The 27162-nt window shown below is 44.2% G+C and overlaps 1 protein-coding gene across 2 annotated transcripts in view; it reads right to left on the reverse strand.

Annotated features, from left to right (window-relative positions):
- The window catches only part of LOC124005889 (periostin-like), a 67744-nt gene extending 41924 nt beyond the window's left edge, over positions 1-25820 (reverse strand). The window contains exons 1-2 of one of the 2 annotated variants that reach the window (XM_046315529.1): positions 25617-25820; positions 24623-24721 (exon numbers count right to left, since the gene is read on the reverse strand). In XM_046315529.1, coding sequence (XP_046171485.1) covers positions 24623-24721; positions 25617-25735 — 218 coding nt within the window. In that variant the 5' untranslated portion in view covers positions 25736-25820. The remainder of the gene's footprint in view (positions 1-24622; positions 24722-25616) is intronic. The other variant, XM_046315530.1, reaches the window with a different exon arrangement.
- Positions 25821-27162: the final 1342 nt, after the last annotated feature.

A 27162-nucleotide genomic window follows, 5' to 3' on the forward strand; every position in this document is an offset into this window, starting at 1 on the left:
GAGCATAGAACACTACTCAGCATCCAGGAGCATAGATCACTACTCAGCATCCAGGATCATAGAACACTACTCAGCATCCAGGAGCATAGCTAGCATTGAACACTACTCAGCATCCAGGAGCATAGAACACTACTCAGTATCCAGGAGCATTGAACACTACTCAGCATCCAGGATCATAGAACACTACTCAGCATCCAGGATCATAGAACACTACTCAGCATCCAGGATCATAGAACACTACTCAGCATCCAGGAGCATAGCTAGCATAGAAGATTACTCAGCATCCAACAACATAGAACACTACTCAGCATCCAACAACATAGAGCATCCAGCATCCAGGATCATAGAACACTACTCAGCATCCAGGATCATAGAAAACTACTCAGCATCCAGGAGCATAGAACACTACTCAGCATCCAGGAGCATAGAACTCTACTCAGAATCCAGGAGCATAGATCACTACTCAGCATCCAGGAGCATAGCTAGCATAGAAGACTACTCAGCATCCAACAACATAGAACACTACTCAGCATCCAACAACATAGAACACTACTCAGCATCCAGGAGCATAGAACACTACTCAGCATCCAGGAGCATAGAACACTACTCAGCATCCAGGAGCATAGAACACTACTCAGAATCCAGGAGCATAGATCACTACTCAGCATCCAGGATCATAGAACACTACTCAGCATCCAGGAACAGCTAGCATAGAACACTACTAAGGATCCAGGAAGATAGAACACTACTCAGTATCCAACAACATAGAACACTACTCAGCATCCAGAAGCATAGAACACTACTCAGCATCCAGGATCATAACTAGCATAGAACACTACTCAGCATCCAGGAGCATAGAACACTACTCAGCATCCAGGAGCATAGAACACTACTCAGAATCCAGGAGCATAGATCACTACTCAGCATCCAGGATCATAGAACACTACTCAGCATCCAGGAACATAGCTAGCATAGAACACTACTCAGCATCCAACAACATAGAACACTACTCAGCATCCAACAACATAGAACACTACTCAGCATCCAGGAGCATATAGCATAGAACACTACTAAGGATCCAGGAAGATAGAACACTACTCAGTATCCAACAACATAGAACACTACTCAGCATCCAGAAGCATAGAACACTACTCAGCATCCAGGAGCATAGAACACTACTCAGCATCCAGGAGCATAGAACACTACTCAGTATCCGGGAATATAGAACACTACTCTGCATCCAGGAGGATAGAACACTAGTCAGCATCCAGGAGGATAGAACACTACTCAGCATCCAGGAGCATAGCTAGCATAGAACACTACTCAGCATCCAACAACATAGAACACTACTCAGCATCCAACAACATAGAACACTACTCAGCATCCAGGATCATAGAACACTACTCAGCATCCAGGATCATAGAAAACTACTCAGCATCCAGGAGCATAGAACACTACTCAGCATCCAGGAGCATAGAGCACTACTCAGCATCCAGGAGAATATGACACTACACAGCATCCAGGAGCATAGAACACTACTCAGTATCCAGGAGGAAAGAAGACTACTCAGCATCTAGGAGCATAGAACACTACTCAGAATCCAGGAGGATAGAACACTACTCAGCATCCAGGAGAATATGACACTACTCAGCATCCAGGATCATAGAACACTACTCAGAATCCAGGAGGATAGCTAACATAGAGCACTACTCAGCATCCAACAACATAGAACACTACTCAGCATCCAGGAGCATAGCTAGCATAGAACACTACTCAGCATCCAGGAGCATAGAACACTAATCAGTATCCAGGAGGAAAGAACACTACTCAGAATCCAGGAGCATAGAACACTACTCAGCATCTAGGAGCATAGAACACTACTCAGAATCCAGGAGCATAGAACACTACTCAGCATCCAGGAGCATAGCTAGCATAGAACACTACTGAGCATCCAGGAGCATGGCAGCATAGAACACTACTCAGCATCCAGGAGCATAGAACACTACTCAGTATCCAGGAGGAAAGAACACTACTCAGAATCCAGGAGCATAGAACACTACTCAGCATCCAGGAGCATAGAACACTACTCAGCATCCAGGAGCATAGATCACTACTCAGCATCCAGGAGAACACTACTCAGCATCCAGGAGCATAGCTAGCATTGAACACTACTCAGCATCCAGGAGCATAGAACACTACTCAGTATCCAGGAGCATTGAACACTACTCAGCATCCAGGATCATAGAACACTACTCAGCATCCAGGATCATAGAACACTACTCAGCATCCAGGATCATAGAACACTACTCAGCATCCAGGAGGATAGAACACTACTCAGCATCCAGGAGAATATGACACTACTCAGCATCCAGGATCATAGAACACTACTCAGAATCCAGGAGGATAGCTAACATAGAGCACTACTCAGCATCCAACAACATAGAACACTACTCAGCATCCAGGAGCATAGCTAGCATAGAACACTACTCAGCATCCAGGAGCATAGAACACTACTCAGTATCCAGGAGGAAAGAACACTACTCAGAATCCAGGAGCATAGAACACTACTCAGCATCTAGGAGCATAGAACACTACTCAGAATCCAGGAGCATAGAACACTACTCAGCATCCAGGAGCATAGCTAGCATAGAACACTACTGAGCATCCAGGAGCATGGCTAGCATAGAACACTACTCAGCATCCAGGAGCATAGAACACTACTCAGTATCCAGGAGGAAAGAACACTACTCAGAATCCAGGAGCATAGAACACTACTCAGCATCCAGGAGCATAGAACACTCTACTCAGCATCCAGGAGCATAGATCACTACTCAGCATCCAGGATCATAGAACACTACTCAGCATCCAGGAGCATAGCTAGCATTGAACACTACTCAGCATCCAGGAGCATAGAACACTACTCAGTATCCAGGAGCATTGAACACTACTCAGCATCCAGGATCATAGAACACTACTCAGCATCCAGGATCATAGAACACTACTCAGCATCCAGGATCATAGAACACTACTCAGCATCCAGGAGCATAGCTAGCATAGAAGATTACTCAGCATCCAACAACATAGAACACTACTCAGCATCCAACAACATAGAACACTACTCAGCATCCAGGATCATAGAACACTACTCAGCATCCAGGATCATAGAAAACTACTCAGCATCCAGGAGCATAGAACACTACTCAGCATCCAGGAGCATAGAACTCTACTCAGAATCCAGGAGCATAGATCACTACTCAGCATCCAGGATCATAGAAAACTACTCAGCATCCAGGAGCATAGAACACTACTCAGCATCCAGGAGCATAGAACTCTACTCAGAATCCAGGAGCATAGATCACTACTCAGCATCCAGGAGCATAGCTAGCATAGAAGACTACTCAGCATCCAACAACATAGAACACTACTCAGCATCCAACAACATAGAACACTACTCAGCATCCAGGAGCATAGAACACTACTCAGCATCCAGGAGCATAGAACACTACTCAGCATCCAGGAGCATAGAACACTACTCAGAATCCAGGAGCATAGATCACTACTCAGCATCCAGGACCATAGAACACTACTCAGCATCCAGGAACATAGCTAGCATAGAACACTACTCAGCATCCAGAAGCTTAGAACACTACTCAGAATACAGGAGGATAGCTAGCATAGAATGCTACTCAGCATCCAGGCGCATAGAACACTACTCAGCGTCCAGGAGCATAGAATACTACTCAGTATCCAGGAGCATAGAACACTACTCAGCTTCCAGGAGCATAGCTAGCATAGAAGATTACTCAGCATCCAACAACATAGAACACTACTCAGCATCCAACAACATAGAACACTACTCAGCATCCAGGATCATAGAACACAACTCAGCATCCAGGATCATAGAAAACTACTCAGCCTCCAGGAGCATAGAACACTACTCAGCATCCAGGAGCATAGAACACTACTCAGAATCCAGGAGCATAGATCACTACTCAGCATCCAGGAGCATAGCTAGCATAGAAGACTACTCAGCATCCAACAACATAGAACACTACTCAGCATCCAGGAGCATAGAACACTACTCAGCATCCAGGAGCATAGAACACTACTCAGCATCCAGGAGCATAGAACACTACTCAGAATCCAGGAGCATAGATCACTACTCAGCATCCAGGATCATAGAACACTACTCAGCATCCAGGAACATAGCTAGCATAGAACACTACTCAGCATCCAGAAGCTTAGAACACTACTCAGAATACAGGAGGATAGCTAGCATAGAATGCTACTCAGCATCCAGGCGCATAGAACACTACTCAGCGTCCAGGAGCATAGAATACTACTCAGCATCCAGGAGCATAGAACACTACTCAGCATCCAGGAGCATAGAACACTACTCAGCATCCAGGAGCATAGATCACTACTCAGCATCCAGGATCATAGAACACTACTCAGCATCCAGGAGCATAGCTAGCATTGAACACTACTCAGCATCCAGGAGCATAGAACACTACTCAGTATCCAGGAGCATTGAACACTACTCAGCATCCAGGATCATAGAACACTACTCAGCATCCAGGATCATAGAACACTACTCAGCATCCAGGATCATAGAACACTACTCAGCATCCAGGAGCATAGCTAGCATAGAAGATTACTCAGCATCCAACAACATAGAACACTACTCAGCATCCAACAACATAGAACACTACTCAGCATCCAGGATCATAGAACACTACTCAGCATCCAGGATCATAGAAAACTACTCAGCATCCAGGAGCATAGAACACTACTCAGCATCCAGGAGCATAGAACACTACTCAGAATCCAGGAGCATAGATCACTACTCAGCATCCAGGAGCATAGCTAGCATAGAAGACTACTCAGCATCCAACAACATAGAACACTACTCAGCATCCAACAACATAGAACACTACTCAGCATCCAGGAGCATAGAACACTACTCAGCATCCAGGAGCATAGAACACTACTCAGCATCCAGGAGCATAGAACACTACTCAGAATCCAGGAGCATAGATCACTACTCAGCATCCAGGATCATAGAACACTACTCAGCATCCAGGAACATAGCTAGCATAGAACACTACTCAGCATCCAGAAGCTTAGAACACTACTCAGAATACAGGAGGATAGCTAGCATAGAATGCTACTCAGCATCCAGGCGCATAGAACACTACTCAGCGTCCAGGAGCATAGAATACTACTCAGCATCCAGGAGCATAGAACACTACTCAGCTTCCAGGAGCATAGCTAGCATAAAACACTACTCAGCATCCAGGAGCATAGAACACTACTCAGCATCCAGGAGCATAGATCACTACTCAGCATCCAGGAGCATAGAACACTACTCAGTATCCAGGAGCATAGAACACTACTCAGTATCCAGGAGCATTGAACACTACTCAGCATCCAGGATCATAGAACACTACTCAGCATCCAGGATCATAGCTAGCATAGAAGACTACTCAGCATCCAACAACATAGAACACTACTCAGCATCCAACAACATAGAACACTACTCAGCATCCATGAGCATAGAACACTACTCAGCTTCCAGGAGCATAGCTAGCATAAAACACTACTCAGCATCCAGGAGCATAGAACACTACTCAGCATCCAGGAGCATAGATCACTACTCAGAATCCAGGAGGATAGCTAGCATAGAACGCTACTCAGCATCCAGGCACATAGAACACTACTCAGCGTCCAGGAGCATAGAACACTACTCAGCATCCAGGAGCATAGAACACTACTCAGCTTCCAGGAGCATAGCTAGCATAAAACACTACTCAGCATCCAGGAGCATAGAACACTACTCAGTTTCCAGGAGCAAAGAACACTACTCAACATCCAGGATCATAGAACACTACTCAGAATCCAGGAGCATAGATCACTACTCAGCATCCAGGATCATAGAACACTACTCAGCATCCAGGAACATAGCTAGCATAGAACACTACTCAGCATCCAGAAGCATAGAACACTACTCAGAATACAGGAGGATAGCTAGCATAGAACGCTACTCAGCATCCAGGCACATAGAACACTACTCAGCGTCCAGGAGCATAGAACACTACTCAGCATCCAGGAGCATAGAACACTACTCAGCTTCCAGGAGCATAGCTAGCACAAAACACTACTCAGCATCCAGGAGCATAGAACACTACTCAGTTTCCAGGAGCATAGAACACTACTCAGTATCCAGGAGGATAGAACACTACTCAGCATCCAGGAGGATAGAACACTACTCAGCATCCAGGAGCATAGAACACTACTCAGCTTCCAGGATCATAGCTAGCATAGAACACTACTCAGTATCCAGGAGCATAGAACACTACTCTGCATCCAGGAGGATAGAACACTACTCAGCATCCAGGAGGATAGAACACTACTCAGCATCCAGGAGCATAGCTAGCATAGAACACTACTCAGCATCCAACAACATAGAACACTACTCAGCATCCAACAACATAGAACACTACTCAGCATCCAGGAGCATAGAACACTACTCAGCATCCAGGAGCATAGAACACTACTCAGCATCCAACAACATAGAACACTACTCAGCATCCAGGAGCATAGAACACTACTCAGAATCCAGGAGGATAGCTAGCATAGAGCACAACTCAGCATCCACGAGCATAGAATACTACTCAGCATCCAGGAACATAGAACACTACTCAGCATCCAGGAGCATAGAACACTACCCAGCATCCAGGAGAATATGACCCTACTCAGCATCCAGGATCATAGAACACTACTCAGCATCCAGGAGCATAGAACACTACTCAGCATCCAGGATCATAGAACACTACTCAGTATCTAGGTGCATAGAACACTACTCAGTATCCAGGAGCATAGAACACTACTTAGTATCCAGGAGGATAGAACACTACTCAGTATCCAGGAGCATAGCTAGCATAGAACACTACTCAGCATCCAGGAGCATAGCTAGCATAGAAGACTACTCAGCATCCAACAACATAGAACACTACTCAGCATCCAACAACATAGAACACTACTCAGCATCCATGAGCATAGAACACTACTCAGCATACAGGAGCATAGCTAGCATAGAACACTACAGTATCCAGGAGGAAAGAACACTACTCAGCATCTAGGAGCATAGAACACTACTCAGAATCCAGGAGGATAGCTAGCAAAGAGCACTACTCAGCATCCAGGAGCATAGAACACTACTCAGCATCCAGGAGCATAGCTAGCATAGAACACTACTCAGTATCCAGGAGGAAAGAACACTACTCAGCATCCAACAACATAGAACACTACTCAGCATCCATGAGCATAGAACACTACTCAGCATCCAGGAGCATAGCTAGCATAGAACACTACTCAGCATCCAGGAGCATAGAACACTACTCAGCATCCAGGAGCATAGAACACTACTCAGAATCCAGGAGGATAGCTAGCATAGAGCACTACTCAGCATCCAGGAGCATAGAACACTACTCAACATCCAGGAGCATAGAACACTACTCAGCATCCAGGAGCATAGAACACTACTCAGAATCCAGGATCATAGAACACTACTCAGCATCCAGGAACATAGCTAGCATAGAACACTACCCAGCATCCAGAAGCATAGAACACTACTCAGCATCCAGGATCATAGAACACTACTCAGAATCCAGGAGGATAGCTAACATAGAGCACTACTCAGCATCCAACAACATAGAACACTACTCAGCATCCAGGAGCATAGCTAGCATAGAACACTACTCAGCATCCAGGAGCATAGAACACTACTCAGTATCCAGGAGGAAAGAACACTACTCAGAATCCAGGAGCATAGAACACTACTCAGCATCTAGGAGCATAGAACACTACTCAGAATCCAGGAGCATAGAACACTACTCAGCATCCAGGAGCATAGCTAGCATAGAACACTACTGAGCATCCAGGAGCATGGCTAGCATAGAACACTACTCAGCATCCAGGAGCATAGAACACTACTCAGTATCCAGGAGGAAAGAACACTACTCAGAATCCAGGAGCATAGAACACTACTCAGCATCCAGGAGCATAGAACACTACTCAGCATCCAGGAGCATAGATCACTACTCAGCATCCAGGATCATAGAACACTACTCAGCATCCAGGAGCATAGCTAGCATTGAACACTACTCAGCATCCAGGAGCATAGAACACTACTCAGTATCCAGGAGCATTGAACACTACTCAGCATCCAGGATCATAGAACACTACTCAGCATCCAGGATCATAGAACACTACTCAGCATCCAGGATCATAGAACACTACTCAGCATCCAGGAGGATAGAACACTACTCAGCATCCAGGAGAATATGACACTACTCAGCATCCAGGATCATAGAACACTACTCAGAATCCAGGAGGATAGCTAACATAGAGCACTACTCAGCATCCAACAACATAGAACACTACTCAGCATCCAGGAGCATAGCTAGCATAGAACACTACTCAGCATCCAGGAGCATAGAACACTACTCAGTATCCAGGAGGAAAGAACACTACTCAGAATCCAGGAGCATAGAACACTACTCAGCATCTAGGAGCATAGAACACTACTCAGAATCCAGGAGCATAGAACACTACTCAGCATCCAGGAGCATAGCTAGCATAGAACACTACTGAGCATCCAGGAGCATGGCTAGCATAGAACACTACTCAGCATCCAGGAGCATAGAACACTACTCAGTATCCAGGAGGAAAGAACACTACTCAGAATCCAGGAGCATAGAACACTACTCAGCATCCAGGAGCATAGAACACTACTCAGCATCCAGGAGCATAGATCACTACTCAGCATCCAGGATCATAGAACACTACTCAGCATCCAGGAGCATAGCTAGCATTGAACACTACTCAGCATCCAGGAGCATAGAACACTACTCAGTATCCAGGAGCATTGAACACTACTCAGCATCCAGGATCATAGAACACTACTCAGCATCCAGGATCATAGAACACTACTCAGCATCCAGGATCATAGAACACTACTCAGCATCCAGGAGCATAGCTAGCATAGAAGATTACTCAGCATCCAACAACATAGAACACTACTCAGCATCCAACAACATAGAACACTACTCAGCATCCAGGATCATAGAACACTACTCAGCATCCAGGATCATAGAAAACTACTCAGCATCCAGGAGCATAGAACACTACTCAGCATCCAGGAGCATAGAACTCTACTCAGAATCCAGGAGCATAGATCACTACTCAGCATCCAGGAGCATAGCTAGCATAGAAGACTACTCAGCATCCAACAACATAGAACACTACTCAGCATCCAACAACATAGAACACTACTCAGCATCCAGGAGCATAGAACACTACTCAGCATCCAGGAGCATAGAACACTACTCAGCATCCAGGAGCATAGAACACTACTCAGAATCCAGGAGCATAGATCACTACTCAGCATCCAGGATCATAGAACACTACTCAGCATCCAGGAACATAGCTAGCATAGAACACTACTAAGGATCCAGGAAGATAGAACACTACTCAGTATCCAACAACATAGAACACTACTCAGCATCCAGAAGCATAGAACACTACTCAGCATCCAGGATCATAACTAGCATAGAACACTACTCAGCATCCAGGAGCATAGAACACTACTCAGCATCCAGGAGCATAGAACACTACTCAGAATCCAGGAGCATAGATCACTACTCAGCATCCAGGATCATAGAACACTACTCAGCATCCAGGAACATAGCTAGCATAGAACACTACTCAGCATCCAACAACATAGAACACTACTCAGCATCCAACAACATAGAACACTACTCAGCATCCAGGAGCATAGCTAGCATAGAACACTACTAAGGATCCAGGAAGATAGAACACTACTCAGTATCCAACAACATAGAACACTACTCAGCATCCAGAAGCATAGAACACTACTCAGCATCCAGGATCATAACTAGCATAGAACACTACTCAGCATCCAGGAGCATAGAACACTACTCAGTATCCGGGAATATAGAACACTACTCTGCATCCAGGAGGATAGAACACTAGTCAGCATCCAGGAGGATAGAACACTACTCAGCATCCAGGAGCATAGCTAGCATAGAACACTACTCAGCATCCAACAACATAGAACACTACTCAGCATCCAACAACATAGAACACTACTCAGCATCCAGGATCATAGAACACTACTCAGCATCCAGGATCATAGAAAACTACTCAGCATCCAGGAGCATAGAACACTACTCAGCATCCAGGAGCATAGAGCACTACTCAGCATCCAGGAGAATATGACACTACACAGCATCCAGGAGCATAGAACACTACTCAGTATCCAGGAGGAAAGAAGACTACTCAGCATCTAGGAGCATAGAACACTACTCAGAATCCAGGAGGATAGAACACTACTCAGCATCCAGGAGAATATGACACTACTCAGCATCCAGGATCATAGAACACTACTCAGAATCCAGGAGGATAGCTAACATAGAGCACTACTCAGCATCCAACAACATAGAACACTACTCAGCATCCAGGAGCATAGCTAGCATAGAACACTACTCAGCATCCAGGAGCATAGAACACTAATCAGTATCCAGGAGGAAAGAACACTACTCAGAATCCAGGAGCATAGAACACTACTCAGCATCTAGGAGCATAGAACACTACTCAGAATCCAGGAGCATAGAACACTACTCAGCATCCAGGAGCATAGCTAGCATAGAACACTACTGAGCATCCAGGAGCATGGCTAGCATAGAACACTACTCAGCATCCAGGAGCATAGAACACTACTCAGTATCCAGGAGGAAAGAACACTACTCAGAATCCAGGAGCATAGAACACTACTCAGCATCCAGGAGCATAGAACACTACTCAGCATCCAGGAGCATAGATCACTACTCAGCATCCAGGATCATAGAACACTACTCAGCATCCAGGAGCATAGCTAGCATTGAACACTACTCAGCATCCAGGAGCATAGAACACTACTCAGTATCCAGGAGCATTGAACACTACTCAGCATCCAGGATCATAGAACACTACTCAGCATCCAGGATCATAGAACACTACTCAGCATCCAGGATCATAGAACACTACTCAGCATCCAGGAGGATAGAACACTACTCAGCATCCAGGAGAATATGACACTACTCAGCATCCAGGATCATAGAACACTACTCAGAATCCAGGAGGATAGCTAACATAGAGCACTACTCAGCATCCAACAACATAGAACACTACTCAGCATCCAGGAGCATAGCTAGCATAGAACACTACTCAGCATCCAGGAGCATAGAACACTACTCAGTATCCAGGAGGAAAGAACACTACTCAGAATCCAGGAGCATAGAACACTACTCAGCATCTAGGAGCATAGAACACTACTCAGAATCCAGGAGCATAGAACACTACTCAGCATCCAGGAGCATAGCTAGCATAGAACACTACTGAGCATCCAGGAGCATGGCTAGCATAGAACACTACTCAGCATCCAGGAGCATAGAACACTACTCAGTATCCAGGAGGAAAGAACACTACTCAGAATCCAGGAGCATAGAACACTACTCAGCATCCAGGAGCATAGAACACTACTCAGCATCCAGGAGCATAGATCACTACTCAGCATCCAGGATCATAGAACACTACTCAGCATCCAGGAGCATAGCTAGCATTGAACACTACTCAGCATCCAGGAGCATAGAACACTACTCAGTATCCAGGAGCATTGAACACTACTCAGCATCCAGGATCATAGAACACTACTCAGCATCCAGGATCATAGAACACTACTCAGCATCCAGGATCATAGAACACTACTCAGCATCCAGGAGCATAGCTAGCATAGAAGATTACTCAGCATCCAACAACATAGAACACTACTCAGCATCCAACAACATAGAACACTACTCAGCATCCAGGATCATAGAACACTACTCAGCATCCAGGATCATAGAAAACTACTCAGCATCCAGGAGCATAGAACACTACTCAGCATCCAGGAGCATAGAACTCTACTCAGAATCCAGGAGCATAGATCACTACTCAGCATCCAGGATCATAGAAAACTACTCAGCATCCAGGAGCATAGAACACTACTCAGCATCCAGGAGCATAGAACTCTACTCAGAATCCAGGAGCATAGATCACTACTCAGCATCCAGGAGCATAGCTAGCATAGAAGACTACTCAGCATCCAACAACATAGAACACTACTCAGCATCCAACAACATAGAACACTACTCAGCATCCAGGAGCATAGAACACTACTCAGCATCCAGGAGCATAGAACACTACTCAGCATCCAGGAGCATAGAACACTACTCAGAATCCAGGAGCATAGATCACTACTCAGCATCCAGGACCATAGAACACTACTCAGCATCCAGGAACATAGCTAGCATAGAACACTACTCAGCATCCAGAAGCTTAGAACACTACTCAGAATACAGGAGGATAGCTAGCATAGAATGCTACTCAGCATCCAGGCGCATAGAACACTACTCAGCGTCCAGGAGCATAGAATACTACTCAGTATCCAGGAGCATAGAACACTACTCAGCTTCCAGGAGCATAGCTAGCATAGAAGATTACTCAGCATCCAACAACATAGAACACTACTCAGCATCCAACAACATAGAACACTACTCAGCATCCAGGATCATAGAACACAACTCAGCATCCAGGATCATAGAAAACTACTCAGCCTCCAGGAGCATAGAACACTACTCAGCATCCAGGAGCATAGAACACTACTCAGAATCCAGGAGCATAGATCACTACTCAGCATCCAGGAGCATAGCTAGCATAGAAGACTACTCAGCATCCAACAACATAGAACACTACTCAGCATCCAGGAGCATAGAACACTACTCAGCATCCAGGAGCATAGAACACTACTCAGCATCCAGGAGCATAGAACACTACTCAGAATCCAGGAGCATAGATCACTACTCAGCATCCAGGATCATAGAACACTACTCAGCATCCAGGAACATAGCTAGCATAGAACACTACTCAGCATCCAGAAGCTTAGAACACTACTCAGAATACAGGAGGATAGCTAGCATAGAATGCTACTCAGCATCCAGGCGCATAGAACACTACTCAGCGTCCAGGAGCATAGAATACTACTCAGCATCCAGGAGCATAGAACACTACTCAGCATCCAGGAGCATAGAACACTACTCAGCATCCAGGAGCATAGATCACTACTCAGCATCCAGGATCATAGAACACTACTCAGCATCCAGGAGCATAGCTAGCATTGAACACTACTCAGCATCCAGGAGCATAGAACACTACTCAGTATCCAGGAGCATTGAACACTACTCAGCATCCAGGATCATAGAACACTACTCAGCATCCAGGATCATAGAACACTACTCAGCATCCAGGATCATAGAACACTACTCAGCATCCAGGAGCATAGCTAGCATAGAAGATTACTCAGCATCCAACAACATAGAACACTACTCAGCATCCAACAACATAGAACACTACTCAGCATCCAGGATCATAGAACACTACTCAGCATCCAGGATCATAGAAAACTACTCAGCATCCAGGAGCATAGAACACTACTCAGCATCCAGGAGCATAGAACACTACTCAGAATCCAGGAGCATAGATCACTACTCAGCATCCAGGAGCATAGCTAGCATAGAAGACTACTCAGCATCCAACAACATAGAACACTACTCAGCATCCAACAACATAGAACACTACTCAGCATCCAGGAGCATAGAACACTACTCAGCATCCAGGAGCATAGAACACTACTCAGCATCCAGGAGCATAGAACACTACTCAGAATCCAGGAGCATAGATCACTACTCAGCATCCAGGATCATAGAACACTACTCAGCATCCAGGAACATAGCTAGCATAGAACACTACTCAGCATCCAGAAGCTTAGAACACTACTCAGAATACAGGAGGATAGCTAGCATAGAATGCTACTCAGCATCCAGGCGCATAGAACACTACTCAGCGTCCAGGAGCATAGAATACTACTCAGCATCCAGGAGCATAGAACACTACTCAGCTTCCAGGAGCATAGCTAGCATAAAACACTACTCAGCATCCAGGAGCATAGAACACTACTCAGCATCCAGGAGCATAGATCACTACTCAGCATCCAGGAGCATAGAACACTACTCAGTATCCAGGAGCATAGAACACTACTCAGTATCCAGGAGCATTGAACACTACTCAGCATCCAGGATCATAGAACACTACTCAGCATCCAGGATCATAGCTAGCATAGAAGACTACTCAGCATCCAACAACATAGAACACTACTCAGCATCCAACAACATAGAACACTACTCAGCATCCATGAGCATAGAACACTACTCAGCTTCCAGGAGCATAGCTAGCATAAAACACTACTCAGCATCCAGGAGCATAGAACACTACTCAGCATCCAGGAGCATAGATCACTACTCAGAATCCAGGAGGATAGCTAGCATAGAGCACTACTCAGCATCCAGGAGCATAGAACACTACTCAGAATACAGGAGGATAGCTAGCATAGAACGCTACTCAGCATCCAGGCACATAGAACACTACTCAGCGTCCAGGAGCATAGAACACTACTCAGCATCCAGGAGCATAGAACACTACTCAGCTTCCAGGAGCATAGCTAGCATAAAACACTACTCAGCATCCAGGAGCATAGAACACTACTCAGTTTCCAGGAGCAAAGAACACTACTCAACATCCAGGATCATAGAACACTACTCAGAATCCAGGAGCATAGATCACTACTCAGCATCCAGGATCATAGAACACTACTCAGCATCCAGGAACATAGCTAGCATAGAACACTACTCAGCATCCAGAAGCATAGAACACTACTCAGAATACAGGAGGATAGCTAGCATAGAACGCTACTCAGCATCCAGGCACATAGAACACTACTCAGCGTCCAGGAGCATAGAACACTACTCAGCATCCAGGAGCATAGAACACTACTCAGCTTCCAGGAGCATAGCTAGCACAAAACACTACTCAGCATCCAGGAGCATAGAACACTACTCAGTTTCCAGGAGCATAGAACACTACTCAGTATCCAGGAGGATAGAACACTACTCAGCATCCAGGAGGATAGAACACTACTCAGCATCCAGGAGCATAGAACACTACTCAGCTTCCAGGATCATAGCTAGCATAGAACACTACTCAGTATCCAGGAGCATAGAACACTACTCTGCATCCAGGAGGATAGAACACTACTCAGCATCCAGGAGGATAGAACACTACTCAGCATCCAGGAGCATAGCTAGCATAGAACACTACTCAGCATCCAACAACATAGAACACTACTCAGCATCCAACAACATAGAACACTACTCAGCATCCAGGAGCATAGAACACTACTCAGCATCCAGGAGCATAGAACACTACTCAGCATCCAACAACATAGAACACTACTCAGCATCCAGGAGCATAGAACACTACTCAGAATCCAGGAGGATAGCTAGCATAGAGCACAACTCAGCATCCACGAGCATAGAATACTACTCAGCATCCAGGAACATAGAACACTACTCAGCATCCAGGAGCATAGAACACTACCCAGCATCCAGGAGAATATGACCCTACTCAGCATCCAGGATCATAGAACACTACTCAGCATCCAGGAGCATAGAACACTACTCAGCATCCAGGATCATAGAACACTACTCAGTATCTAGGTGCATAGAACACTACTCAGTATCCAGGAGCATAGAACACTACTTAGTATCCAGGAGGATAGAACACTACTCAGTATCCAGGAGCATAGCTAGCATAGAACACTACTCAGCATCCAGGAGCATAGCTAGCATAGAAGACTACTCAGCATCCAACAACATAGAACACTACTCAGCATCCAACAACATAGAACACTACTCAGCATCCATGAGCATAGAACACTACTCAGCATACAGGAGCATAGCTAGCATAGAACACTACTCAGTATCCAGGAGGAAAGAACACTACTCAGCATCTAGGAGCATAGAACACTACTCAGAATCCAGGAGGATAGCTAGCAAAGAGCACTACTCAGCATCCAGGAGCATAGAACACTACTCAGCATCCAGGAGCATAGCTAGCATAGAACACTACTCAGTATCCAGGAGGAAAGAACACTACTCAGCATCCAACAACATAGAACACTACTCAGCATCCATGAGCATAGAACACTACTCAGCATCCAGGAGCATAGCTAGCATAGAACACTACTCAGCATCCAGGAGCATAGAACACTACTCAGCATCCAGGAGCATAGAACACTACTCAGAATCCAGGAGGATAGCTAGCATAGAGCACTACTCAGCATCCAGGAGCATAGAACACTACTCAACATCCAGGAGCATAGAACACTACTCAGCATCCAGGAGCATAGAACACTACTCAGAATCCAGGATCATAGAACACTACTCAGCATCCAGGAACATAGCTAGCATAGAACACTACCCAGCATCCAGAAGCATAGAACACTACTCAGAATACAGGAGGATAGCTAGCATAGAACGCTACTCAGCATCCAGGCACATAGAACACTACTCAGCGTCCAGGAGCATAGAACACTACTCAGCATCCAGGAGCATAGAACACTACTCAGCTTCCAGGAGCATAGCTAGCATAAAACACTACTCAGCATCCAGGAGCATAGAACACTACTCAGTTTCCAGGAGCATAGAACACTACTCAGTATCCAGGAGGATAGAACACTACTCAGCATCCAGGAGGATAGAACACTACTCAGCATCCAGGAGCATAGAACACTACTCAGCTTCCAGGAGCATAGCTAGCATAGAACACTACTCAGTATCCAGGAGCATAGAACACTACTCTGCATCCAGGAGGATAGAACACTACTCAGCATCCAGGAGGATAGAACACTACTCAGCATCCAGGAGCATAGCTAGCATAGAACACTACTCAGGATCCAACAACATAGAACACTACTCAGCATCCAACAACATAGAACACTACTCAGCATCCAACAACATAGAACACTACTCAGCATCCAGGAGCATAGAACACTACTCAGCATCCAGGAGCATAGAACACTACTCAGCATCCAACAACATAGAACACTACTCAGCATCCAGGAGCATAGAACACTACTCAGCATCCAGGAACATAGAACACTACTCAGCATCCAGGAGCATAGAACACTACCCAGCATCCAGGAGAATATGACCCTACTCAGCATCCAGGAGCATAGAACACTACTCAGCGTCCATGAGCATAGATCACTACTCAGCATCCAGGATCATAGAACACTACTCAGCATCCAGGAGCATAGAACACTACTCAGCATCCAGGATCATAGAACACTACTCAGTATCTAGGAGCATAGAACACTACTCAGTATCCAGGAGCATAGAACACTACTTAGTATCCAGGAGGATAGAACACTACTCAGTATCCAGGAGCATAGCTAGCATAGAACACTACTCAGCATCCAGGAGCATAGCTAGCATAGAAGACTACTCAGCATCCAACAACATAGAACACTACTCAGCATCCAACAACATAGAACACTACTCAGCATCCATGAGCATAGAACACTACTCAGCATCCAGGAGCATAGCTAGCATAGAACACTACTCAGTATCCAGGAGGAAAGAACACTACTCAGCATCTAGGAGCATAGAACACTACTCAGAATCCAGGAGGATAGCTAGCAAAGAGCACTACTCAGCATCCAGGAGCATAGAACACTACTCAGCATCCAGGAGCATAGCTAGCATAGAACACTACTCAGTATCCAGGAGGAAAGAACACTACTCAGCATCCAACAACATAGAACACTACTCAGCATCCATGAGCATAGAACACTACTCAGCATCCAGGAGCATAGCTAGCATAGAACACTACTCAGCATCCAGGAGCATAGAACACTACTCAGCATCCAGGAGCATAGAACACTACTCAGAATCCAGGAGGATAGCTAGCATAGAGCACTACTCAGCATCCAGGAGCATAGAACACTACTCAACATCCAGGAGCATAGAACACTACTCAGCATCCAGGAGCATAGAACACTACTCAGAATCCAGGATCATAGAACACTACTCAGCATCCAGGAACATAGCTAGCATAGAACACTACCCAGCATCCAGAAGCATAGAACACTACTCAGAATACAGGAGGATAGCTAGCATAGAACACTACTCAGCATCCAGGAGCATAGAACACTACTCAGCTTCCAGGAGCATAGCTAGCATAGGACACTACTCAGCATCCAGAAGCATGGCTAGCATAGAACACTACTCAGCATCCAAGAGCATAGAACACTACTCAGCTTCCAGGAGCATAGAACACTACTCAGAATACAGGAGGATAGCTAGCATAGAACGTTACTCAGCATCCAGGAGCATAGAACACTACTCAGCATCCAGGAGCATAGAACACTACTCATCATCCAGGAGCATAGAACACTACTCAGAATCCAGGATCATAGAACACTACTCAGCATCCAGGAACATAGCTAGCATAGAACACTACTCAGCATCCAGAAGCATAGAACACTACTCAGAATACAGGAGGATAGCTAGCATAGAACGCTACTCAGCATCCAGGCGCATAGAACACTACTCAGCATCCAGGAGCATAGAACACTACTCAGCTTCCAGGAGCATAGCTAGCATAGGACACTACTCAGCATCCAGAAGCATGGCTAGCATAGAACACTACTCAGCATCCAAGAGCATAGAACACTACTCAGCTTCCAGGAGCATAGAACACTACTCAGAATACAGGAGGATAGCTAGCATAGAACGTTACTCAGCATCCAGGAGCATAGAACACTACTCAGCATCCAGGAGCATAGAACACTACTCATCATCCAGGAGCATAGAACACTACTCAGAATCCAGGATCATAGAACACTACTCAGCATCCAGGAACATAGAACACTACTCAGCATCCAGGAGCATAGAACACTACCCAGCATCCAGGAGAATATGACCCTACTCAGCATCCAGGAGCATAGAACACTACTCAGCGTCCATGAGCATAGATCACTACTCAGCATCCAGGATCATAGAACACTACTCAGCATCCAGGAGCATAGAACACTACTCAGCATCCAGGATCATAGAACACTACTCAGTATCTAGGAGCATAGAACACTACTCAGTATCCAGGAGCATAGAACACTACTTAGTATCCAGGAGGATAGAACACTACTCAGTATCCAGGAGCATAGCTAGCATAGAACACTACTCAGCATCCAGGAGCATAGCTAGCATAGAAGACTACTCAGCATCCAACAACATAGAACACTACTCAGCATCCAACAACATAGAACACTACTCAGCATCCATGAGCATAGAACACTACTCAGCATCCAGGAGCATAGCTAGCATAGAACACTATCAGTATCCAGGAGGAAAGAACACTACTCAGCATCTAGGAGCATAGAACACTACTCAGAATCCAGGAGGATAGCTAGCAAAGAGCACTACTCAGCATCCAGGAGCATAGAACACTACTCAGCATCCAGGAGCATAGCTAGCATAGAACACTACTCAGTATCCAGGAGGAAAGAACACTACTCAGCATCCAACAACATAGAACACTACTCAGCATCCATGAGCATAGAACACTACTCAGCATCCAGGAGCATAGCTAGCATAGAACACTACTCAGCATCCAGGAGCATAGAACACTACTCAGCATCCAGGAGCATAGAACACTACTCAGAATCCAGGAGGATAGCTAGCATAGAGCACTACTCAGCATCCAGGAGCATAGAACACTACTCAACATCCAGGAGCATAGAACACTACTCAGCATCCAGGAGCATAGAACACTACTCAGAATCCAGGATCATAGAACACTACTCAGCATCCAGGAACATAGCTAGCATAGAACACTACCCAGCATCCAGAAGCATAGAACACTACTCAGAATACAGGAGGATAGCTAGCATAGAACACTACTCAGCATCCAGGAGCATAGAACACTACTCAGCTTCCAGGAGCATAGCTAGCATAGGACACTACTCAGCATCCAGAAGCATGGCTAGCATAGAACACTACTCAGCATCCAAGAGCATAGAACACTACTCAGCTTCCAGGAGCATAGAACACTACTCAGAATACAGGAGGATAGCTAGCATAGAACGTTACTCAGCATCCAGGAGCATAGAACACTACTCAGCATCCAGGAGCATAGAACACTACTCATCATCCAGGAGCATAGAACACTACTCAGAATCCAGGATCATAGAACACTACTCAGCATCCAGGAACATAGCTAGCATAGAACACTACTCAGCATCCAGAAGCATAGAACACTACTCAGAATACAGGAGGATAGCTAGCATAGAACGCATCAGCATCCACATAGAACACTACTCAGCATCCAGGAGCATAGAACACTACTCAGCTTCCAGGAGCATATAGCATAGGACACTACTCAGCATCCAGAAGCAGGAGCATAGAACACTACTCAGCTTCCAGGAGCATAGAACACTACTCAGAATACAGGAGGATAGCTAGCATAGAACGTTACTCAGCATCCAGGAGCATAGAACACTACTCAGCATCCAGGAGCATAGAACACTACTCATCATCCAGGAGCATAGAACACTACTCAGAATCCAGGATCATAGAACACTACTCAGCATCCAGGAACATAGCTAGCATAGAACACTACTCAGCATCCAGGCGCATAGAACACTACTCAGCATCCAGAAGCATAGCTAGCATAGAACACTACTCAGCATCCAGAAGCATAGCTAGCATAGAACACTACTCAGCATCCAGAAGCATTGCTAGCATAGAACACTACTCAGCATCCAAGAGCATAGAACACTACTCAGCTTCCAGGAGCATAGCTAGCATAAAACACTACTCAGCATCCAGGAGCATAGAACACTACTCAGTTTCCAGGAGCATAGAACACTACTCAGCATCCAGGAGTATAGAACACTACTCAGTATCCAGGAGGATAGAACACTACTCAGCATCCAGGAGGATAGAACACTACTCAGCATCCAGGAGCATAGAACACTACTCAGCTTCCAGGAGCATAGCTAGCATAGAACACTACTAAGGATCCAGGAAGATAGAACACTACTCAGTATCCAACAACATAGAACACTACTCAGCATCCAGGAGCATAGCTAGCATAGAACACTACTAAGGATCCAGGAAGATAGAACACTACTCAGCACCCAACAACATAGAACACTACTCAGCATCCAACAACATAGAACACTACTCAGCATCCAGGAGCATAGAACACTACTCAGCATCCAGGAGCATAGAACACTACTCAGCATCCAACAACATAGAACACTACTCAGCATCCAGGAGCATAGAACACTACTCAGAATCCAGGAGGATAGCTAGCATAGAGCACAACTCAGCATCCAACAACATAGAACACTACTCAGTATCCAGGAGGATAGAACACTACTCAGCATCCAGGAGCATAGAACACTACTCAGTTTCCAGGAGCATAGAACACTACTCAGCATCCAGGATCATAGAACACTACTCAGTATCTAGGACCATAGAACACTACTCAGTATCCAGGAAGATAGAACACTACTTAGTATCCAGGAGGATAGAACACTACTCAGTATCCAGGAGCATTGCTAGCATAGAACACTACTTAGTATCCATGAGGATAGAACACTACTCAGTATCCAGGAGCATAGAACACTACTCATCATACAGGAGCATAGAACACTACTCAGTATCCAGGAGGATAGCTAGCATAGAACACGACTCAGCATCCAGGATCATAGAACACTACTCAGCATCCAGGATCATAGAACACTACTCAGCATCCAGGAGCATAGCTAGCATAGAACACAACTCAACATCCAGGAGCATAGCTAGCATAGAACACTAACAATAATAGATTTCACATGAAAGTACTTTGGAATATACTTTTTTCCAATGTGATCCTTGAAATACTATGTGGTTGTTATAATATGTGGTTATACTGTGTCTGTTTCGTGTGAGCAGCACTATGTGGAAACCTCTCTGCCCTATGTGGGCTCTGTCCTTTCTGTCTGTGCTCAAAGAGTTTCCACTGTTTCAACCTCCAACCAGTAAATATGGCTGACACATTACTGCCCTATCAGAGCCAGGAACCAGCGGTGCACCACTGTGGCGTCCCTACGGCGACCACGCTCACCACACAATAATACCATCATAACCATAGTAACCAGGACCTTTATAATGCTTGGGATTGTGCATTGATGTAGGAGTTGAAGGCTTGCTTGGGTATAATCTTAAATCTGGTTCCTTTTGACGTTCATTACTAAACCCTCTGAACTCTCTTCAGAGTAGTCTTTGTTTCCCAACATACACTAGATGAAGAGATGGTATTTGATGGTCCGTCATCCTCCTAGATTATTCTTTACTGCTGTTCGTGTTTATGTTAATTAAACCTATCCTTCACAACTACTCTCTCTCTCAAGTTCAAGTTCAGTCATAGTACCATTAAAGGTCTCTTTGTTTCTCAACATGGATGAAGATGATGAGAGGGCATTTGATGGCAGGTCATCCTTATACATTAGACATTCCTCTGATGTTAGTGGCAACATTAGTCAAAGATAACACAGACCTTTTGTTATCTTTCCTAAAACTCCCCTGCGTCCCAAATGGCACCCTATCCTCTATATAGGGGACTACTTTTGGCTCTGGTCAAAAGTAGTACACTATATAGGGAACTCCCTATATGCTCCAGGAGCATAGAACACTGCTCAGCATCCAGGAGGATAGAACACTACTCAGCATCCAGTGCCTTAGACCACTGAGCCACCCGGGAGTACTACACATACTTGTTTAACCCATACCTTAACACATACCCTGTATAATCCGTACCATAACACATACCCAGTATAATCCGTACCATAACACATACCCTGTATAATCCGTACCATAACACATACCCAGTATAAACCGTTCCATAACACATACCCCGTATAATCCATACCATAGCACATACCCAGTATAAGCCGTACCATAACACATACCCCGTATAATCCGTAACATTACACATACCCTGTATAACCCGTAACATTACACATACCCTGTATAATCCGTACCATAGCACATACCCAGTATAATCCGTACCATAACACATACCCTGTATAATCCGTACCATAACACATACCCTGTATAATCCGTACCATAACACATACCCTGTATAATCCGTACCATAACACATACCCTGTATAATCCGTACCATAACACATACCCTGTATAATCCGTACCATAACACATACCCTGTATAATCCGTACCATTACACATACCCTGTATATTCCGTACCATAGCTCATACCCTGTATATCCGTACCATAGCACATACCCTGTATATCCGTACCATAACACATACCCTGTATTATCCGTACCATAACACATACCCTGTATAACCCATACCATAGCACATACCCTGTATAATCCGTACCATAGCACATACCCTGTATAATCCGTACCATAACACATACCCTGTATAATCCATACCATAACACATACCCTGTATTAATCCGTACCATAACACATACCCTGTATAATCCGTACCATAACACATACCCTGTATAATCCGTACCATAACACATACCCTGTATAATCCATAACACATACCATTACCATACCCTGTATAATCCATACCATAGCATAGCACATACCCTGTATAAACCGTACCATAACACATACCCTGTATAATCCATACCATAACACATACCCTGTATAATCCGTACCATTACACATACCCTGTATAATCCATACCATAGCACATACTCTGTATAAACCGTACCATAACACATACACCGTATAATCCGTGCCATAACACATACCCCGTATAACCCGTACCATAACACATACCCCGTATAACCCGTACCATAACACATACCCCGTATAAACCGTACCATAACACATACCCCGTATAACCCGTACCATAACACATACCCCGTATAATCCGTACCATAACACATACACCGTATAAACCGTGCCATAACACATACCCCGTATAACCCGTACCATAGCACATACCCCGTATAAGCCGTACCATTACACATACACCGTATAATCCGTGCCTCACGAAAGGCACATAAATCTGTTACACTGACTTCCAAGTGAGGGAATGTTACCCTTGGCTGTGAACCCACTCTCTGAGGGTGTCTCAGGGGGAGTTGGGGATATGAACAAAAAAAACATGACCAATTCATACTTGTATTAATACACACCTGTACATGTGCGAAAAAGGACAAATATAAGCACCCACCAAATGATGATTATTATTATTGTTATTATTAAGCTCTGCTCTGACGTTATGTGGTCCATAGGAGTGGGTTCGATCCCCGGGACCACCCATACGTAGAATGTATGCAGACATGACTGTAAGTCGCTTTGGATAAAAGCGTCTGCTAAATGGCATATATATAGTGCACTACTTTTGACCAGAGCCCCATGACCCCCTATGGGCCAAAAGTAGTGCACTATATTGGTAATACGGAGCAATTTGGGACACATCCTCTGTGGTCCATACAGAGGACCCTAACCTAGCAGTGTCATATTATTCATATTTGAACACAAAGGAAAGAATGTGTCCTGGAGGAGCCCCCAAAAAACTAAACTTCACTTACGCTTTCTTTCCACAGATGGCCCCTTGATACCAGTTACGACACGTGCTGAAGTACTTCTTCGTGGTCCCCATGGCCTGCTGCAGAGCGCACACGTTGGGTCTAACGGTCGGCAGGGAAACAGAGGAGACAGATGGTTAAATGAACACATTTGGAATATCTAAAGTGTTCCGCACTCAGCATACCATGTAATAAATACTGTATGCCTGTTTGATTTCTTATCCTTATTTCATATTCACAGTATATTTCACTTTTGTTATTTCACTTTTGTTAATTTTGCTTTCATAAAAATGTATCTGACATAGCAATTTATTTACATTAGCTCTTAAATGTTGAACTTTAAAGCATGATTCATTTAGAAACTATGAAATAATCATATTCAGAATGAAAGTCTCTGATATAATTTGTTTAATGATATAATTTGTTTCCGTAAATGATCATAAAAGCAGAAAAAGAGTAGTGTTTCAACTCAGCAAAAGTTTGGACTGCATGACACATTTGTAGAGACTGTGTAGCATCAGTATAAATCAGTAAATACAGATCAAGTCCTTCAGATAATAATAACAGCAATAATACCAATAATAATAATACAAATAATAATACCAATAATAATAACAGCAATAATACCAATAATAATAATACAAATAATAATACCAATAATAATAACAGCAATAATACCAATAATAATAATACAAATAATAATACCAATAATAATAACAGCAATAATACCAATAATAATAATACAAATAATAATACCAATAATAATAACAGCAATAATACCAATAATAATAATACAAATAATAATACCAATAATAATAACAGCAATAATACCAATAATAATAATACAAATAATAATACCAATAATAATAACAGCAATAATACCAATAATAATAATACAAATAATAATACCAATAATAACAATAACAATTCTACTACTACTACTAATGATAATAATAATAATAATAATAACAATACTAATTTAAAATAATAAACTTACCCCTCTTTTCTTGCTCTGACTTTACTGTGGTAGACTATCTTATCATAAGAAGAGGAGTCCGCCATGTCAAAGTTAGACAGGACAAACACAGCAAAGAGAGCTACAAACAGGATCTTCATGATGATATCCCAGGAAGCTCCTCCAGGTACACAGAAACACTGAGGAATGGGATCTGGCTGGGGTGAGGGAACTTATATAGTAGGAGAGACTCACTAGGCTGGCTGGTTGAGGAAATAAGAGGGAGGACTGGAACACACCAAAGCCAGACTCATGCCTGGACCACCCAGCACCCCCCCAAAACCATGTTACGCGCTACTATACGGGGAAATAGTTGTAAATAGTTGTAAGATTGTCATCATTGAAATTTTTGATTTAGTATTTTTTTTGATACTGATATAATTTGCTCCCACTTCAGATTTTATACTTCAGATTCTGTTGAGATTCCGTTTAAATTTAAGGAAAAACCACACAAAAAATCACAATGGTATTTATTATGCCACGGAAAACACCTGTAGAAACCACACTGGCAATGTAGAAGACAGAACATACATCCACCGTTCCTTTCTGAAAACAAGTAGCTAGACAGAGAGGTATCTTGTTCTAGACAGACATGGTACCATATTGCACTATTAGTCACCTCTGTGAACAGGCAGGCACCACTGGAGGCTGTAAGTCATTTTATTCAGAACAAAGCTGGCCTCCAGATTTAGAAAGCCACAAACACACTCCAGATGGACCTACAGAAGCTGAGTCCTGCAATGCCAGTCACTAATCTGTGTATCAACTCCTAATTGTTAAACCACATAAACAAAACTCACACACAAGAGGTAGGAGTGAGAAGTAATCTGTCAAAAGTAACAGTTTGTGTTTAGCCCCACCTAGTGGACTGAGGGGAGTGTGACATAGAGAAATCTATGACTATTGGAGAGGAGAGGAGAGGAGAGGAGAGGAGAGGAGAGGAGAGGAGAGGAGAGGAGAGGAGAGGAGAGGAGAGGAGAGGAGAGGAGAGGAGAGGAGAGGAGAGGAGAGGAGAGGAGAGGAGAGGAGAGGAGAGGAGAGGAGAGGAGAGGAGAGGAGAGGAGAGGAGAGGGTTCAGAGTGTGGCTGTAAATACCAGAGCCAGATGAACTCTTTAATACACTAAAGATGTTAGGGAAGCCTCTCTGCCCACAAGTCAGAGGAACAAACAATGCCACAAACACACGCCTATGTTTCATATGTCCATAGAGCCTTTAAAAAATATAATTCATAATTTAACTAACTCAATTGTTGTGGGAGGCAAATTGGAGAAAATCCCAGTGTTGTGTTATGGGCATAAAAAACCCAGAAAAACACAACACCATTCTAAAATGTTTTTGAGGAAGAAAACTCTATAGACAATCATACCAGTGTGTGTGGGTGATAAGGGTCAGTTATCATCTAACTTCTAACAGAAGGGAATAAGAATATATTTCTATGATCTATTGATTGTTTGCATGTGTTTGAAATGTCATTTTTCAAGTGTGTGAGCTGTGCAACTTTACTGTACCTTTGGAAATGGAGCAATG

This window comes from Oncorhynchus gorbuscha, linkage group LG19 (genome assembly GCF_021184085.1).
Source record: "Oncorhynchus gorbuscha isolate QuinsamMale2020 ecotype Even-year linkage group LG19, OgorEven_v1.0, whole genome shotgun sequence".
Taxonomy (NCBI): domain Eukaryota; kingdom Metazoa; phylum Chordata; class Actinopteri; order Salmoniformes; family Salmonidae; genus Oncorhynchus; species Oncorhynchus gorbuscha.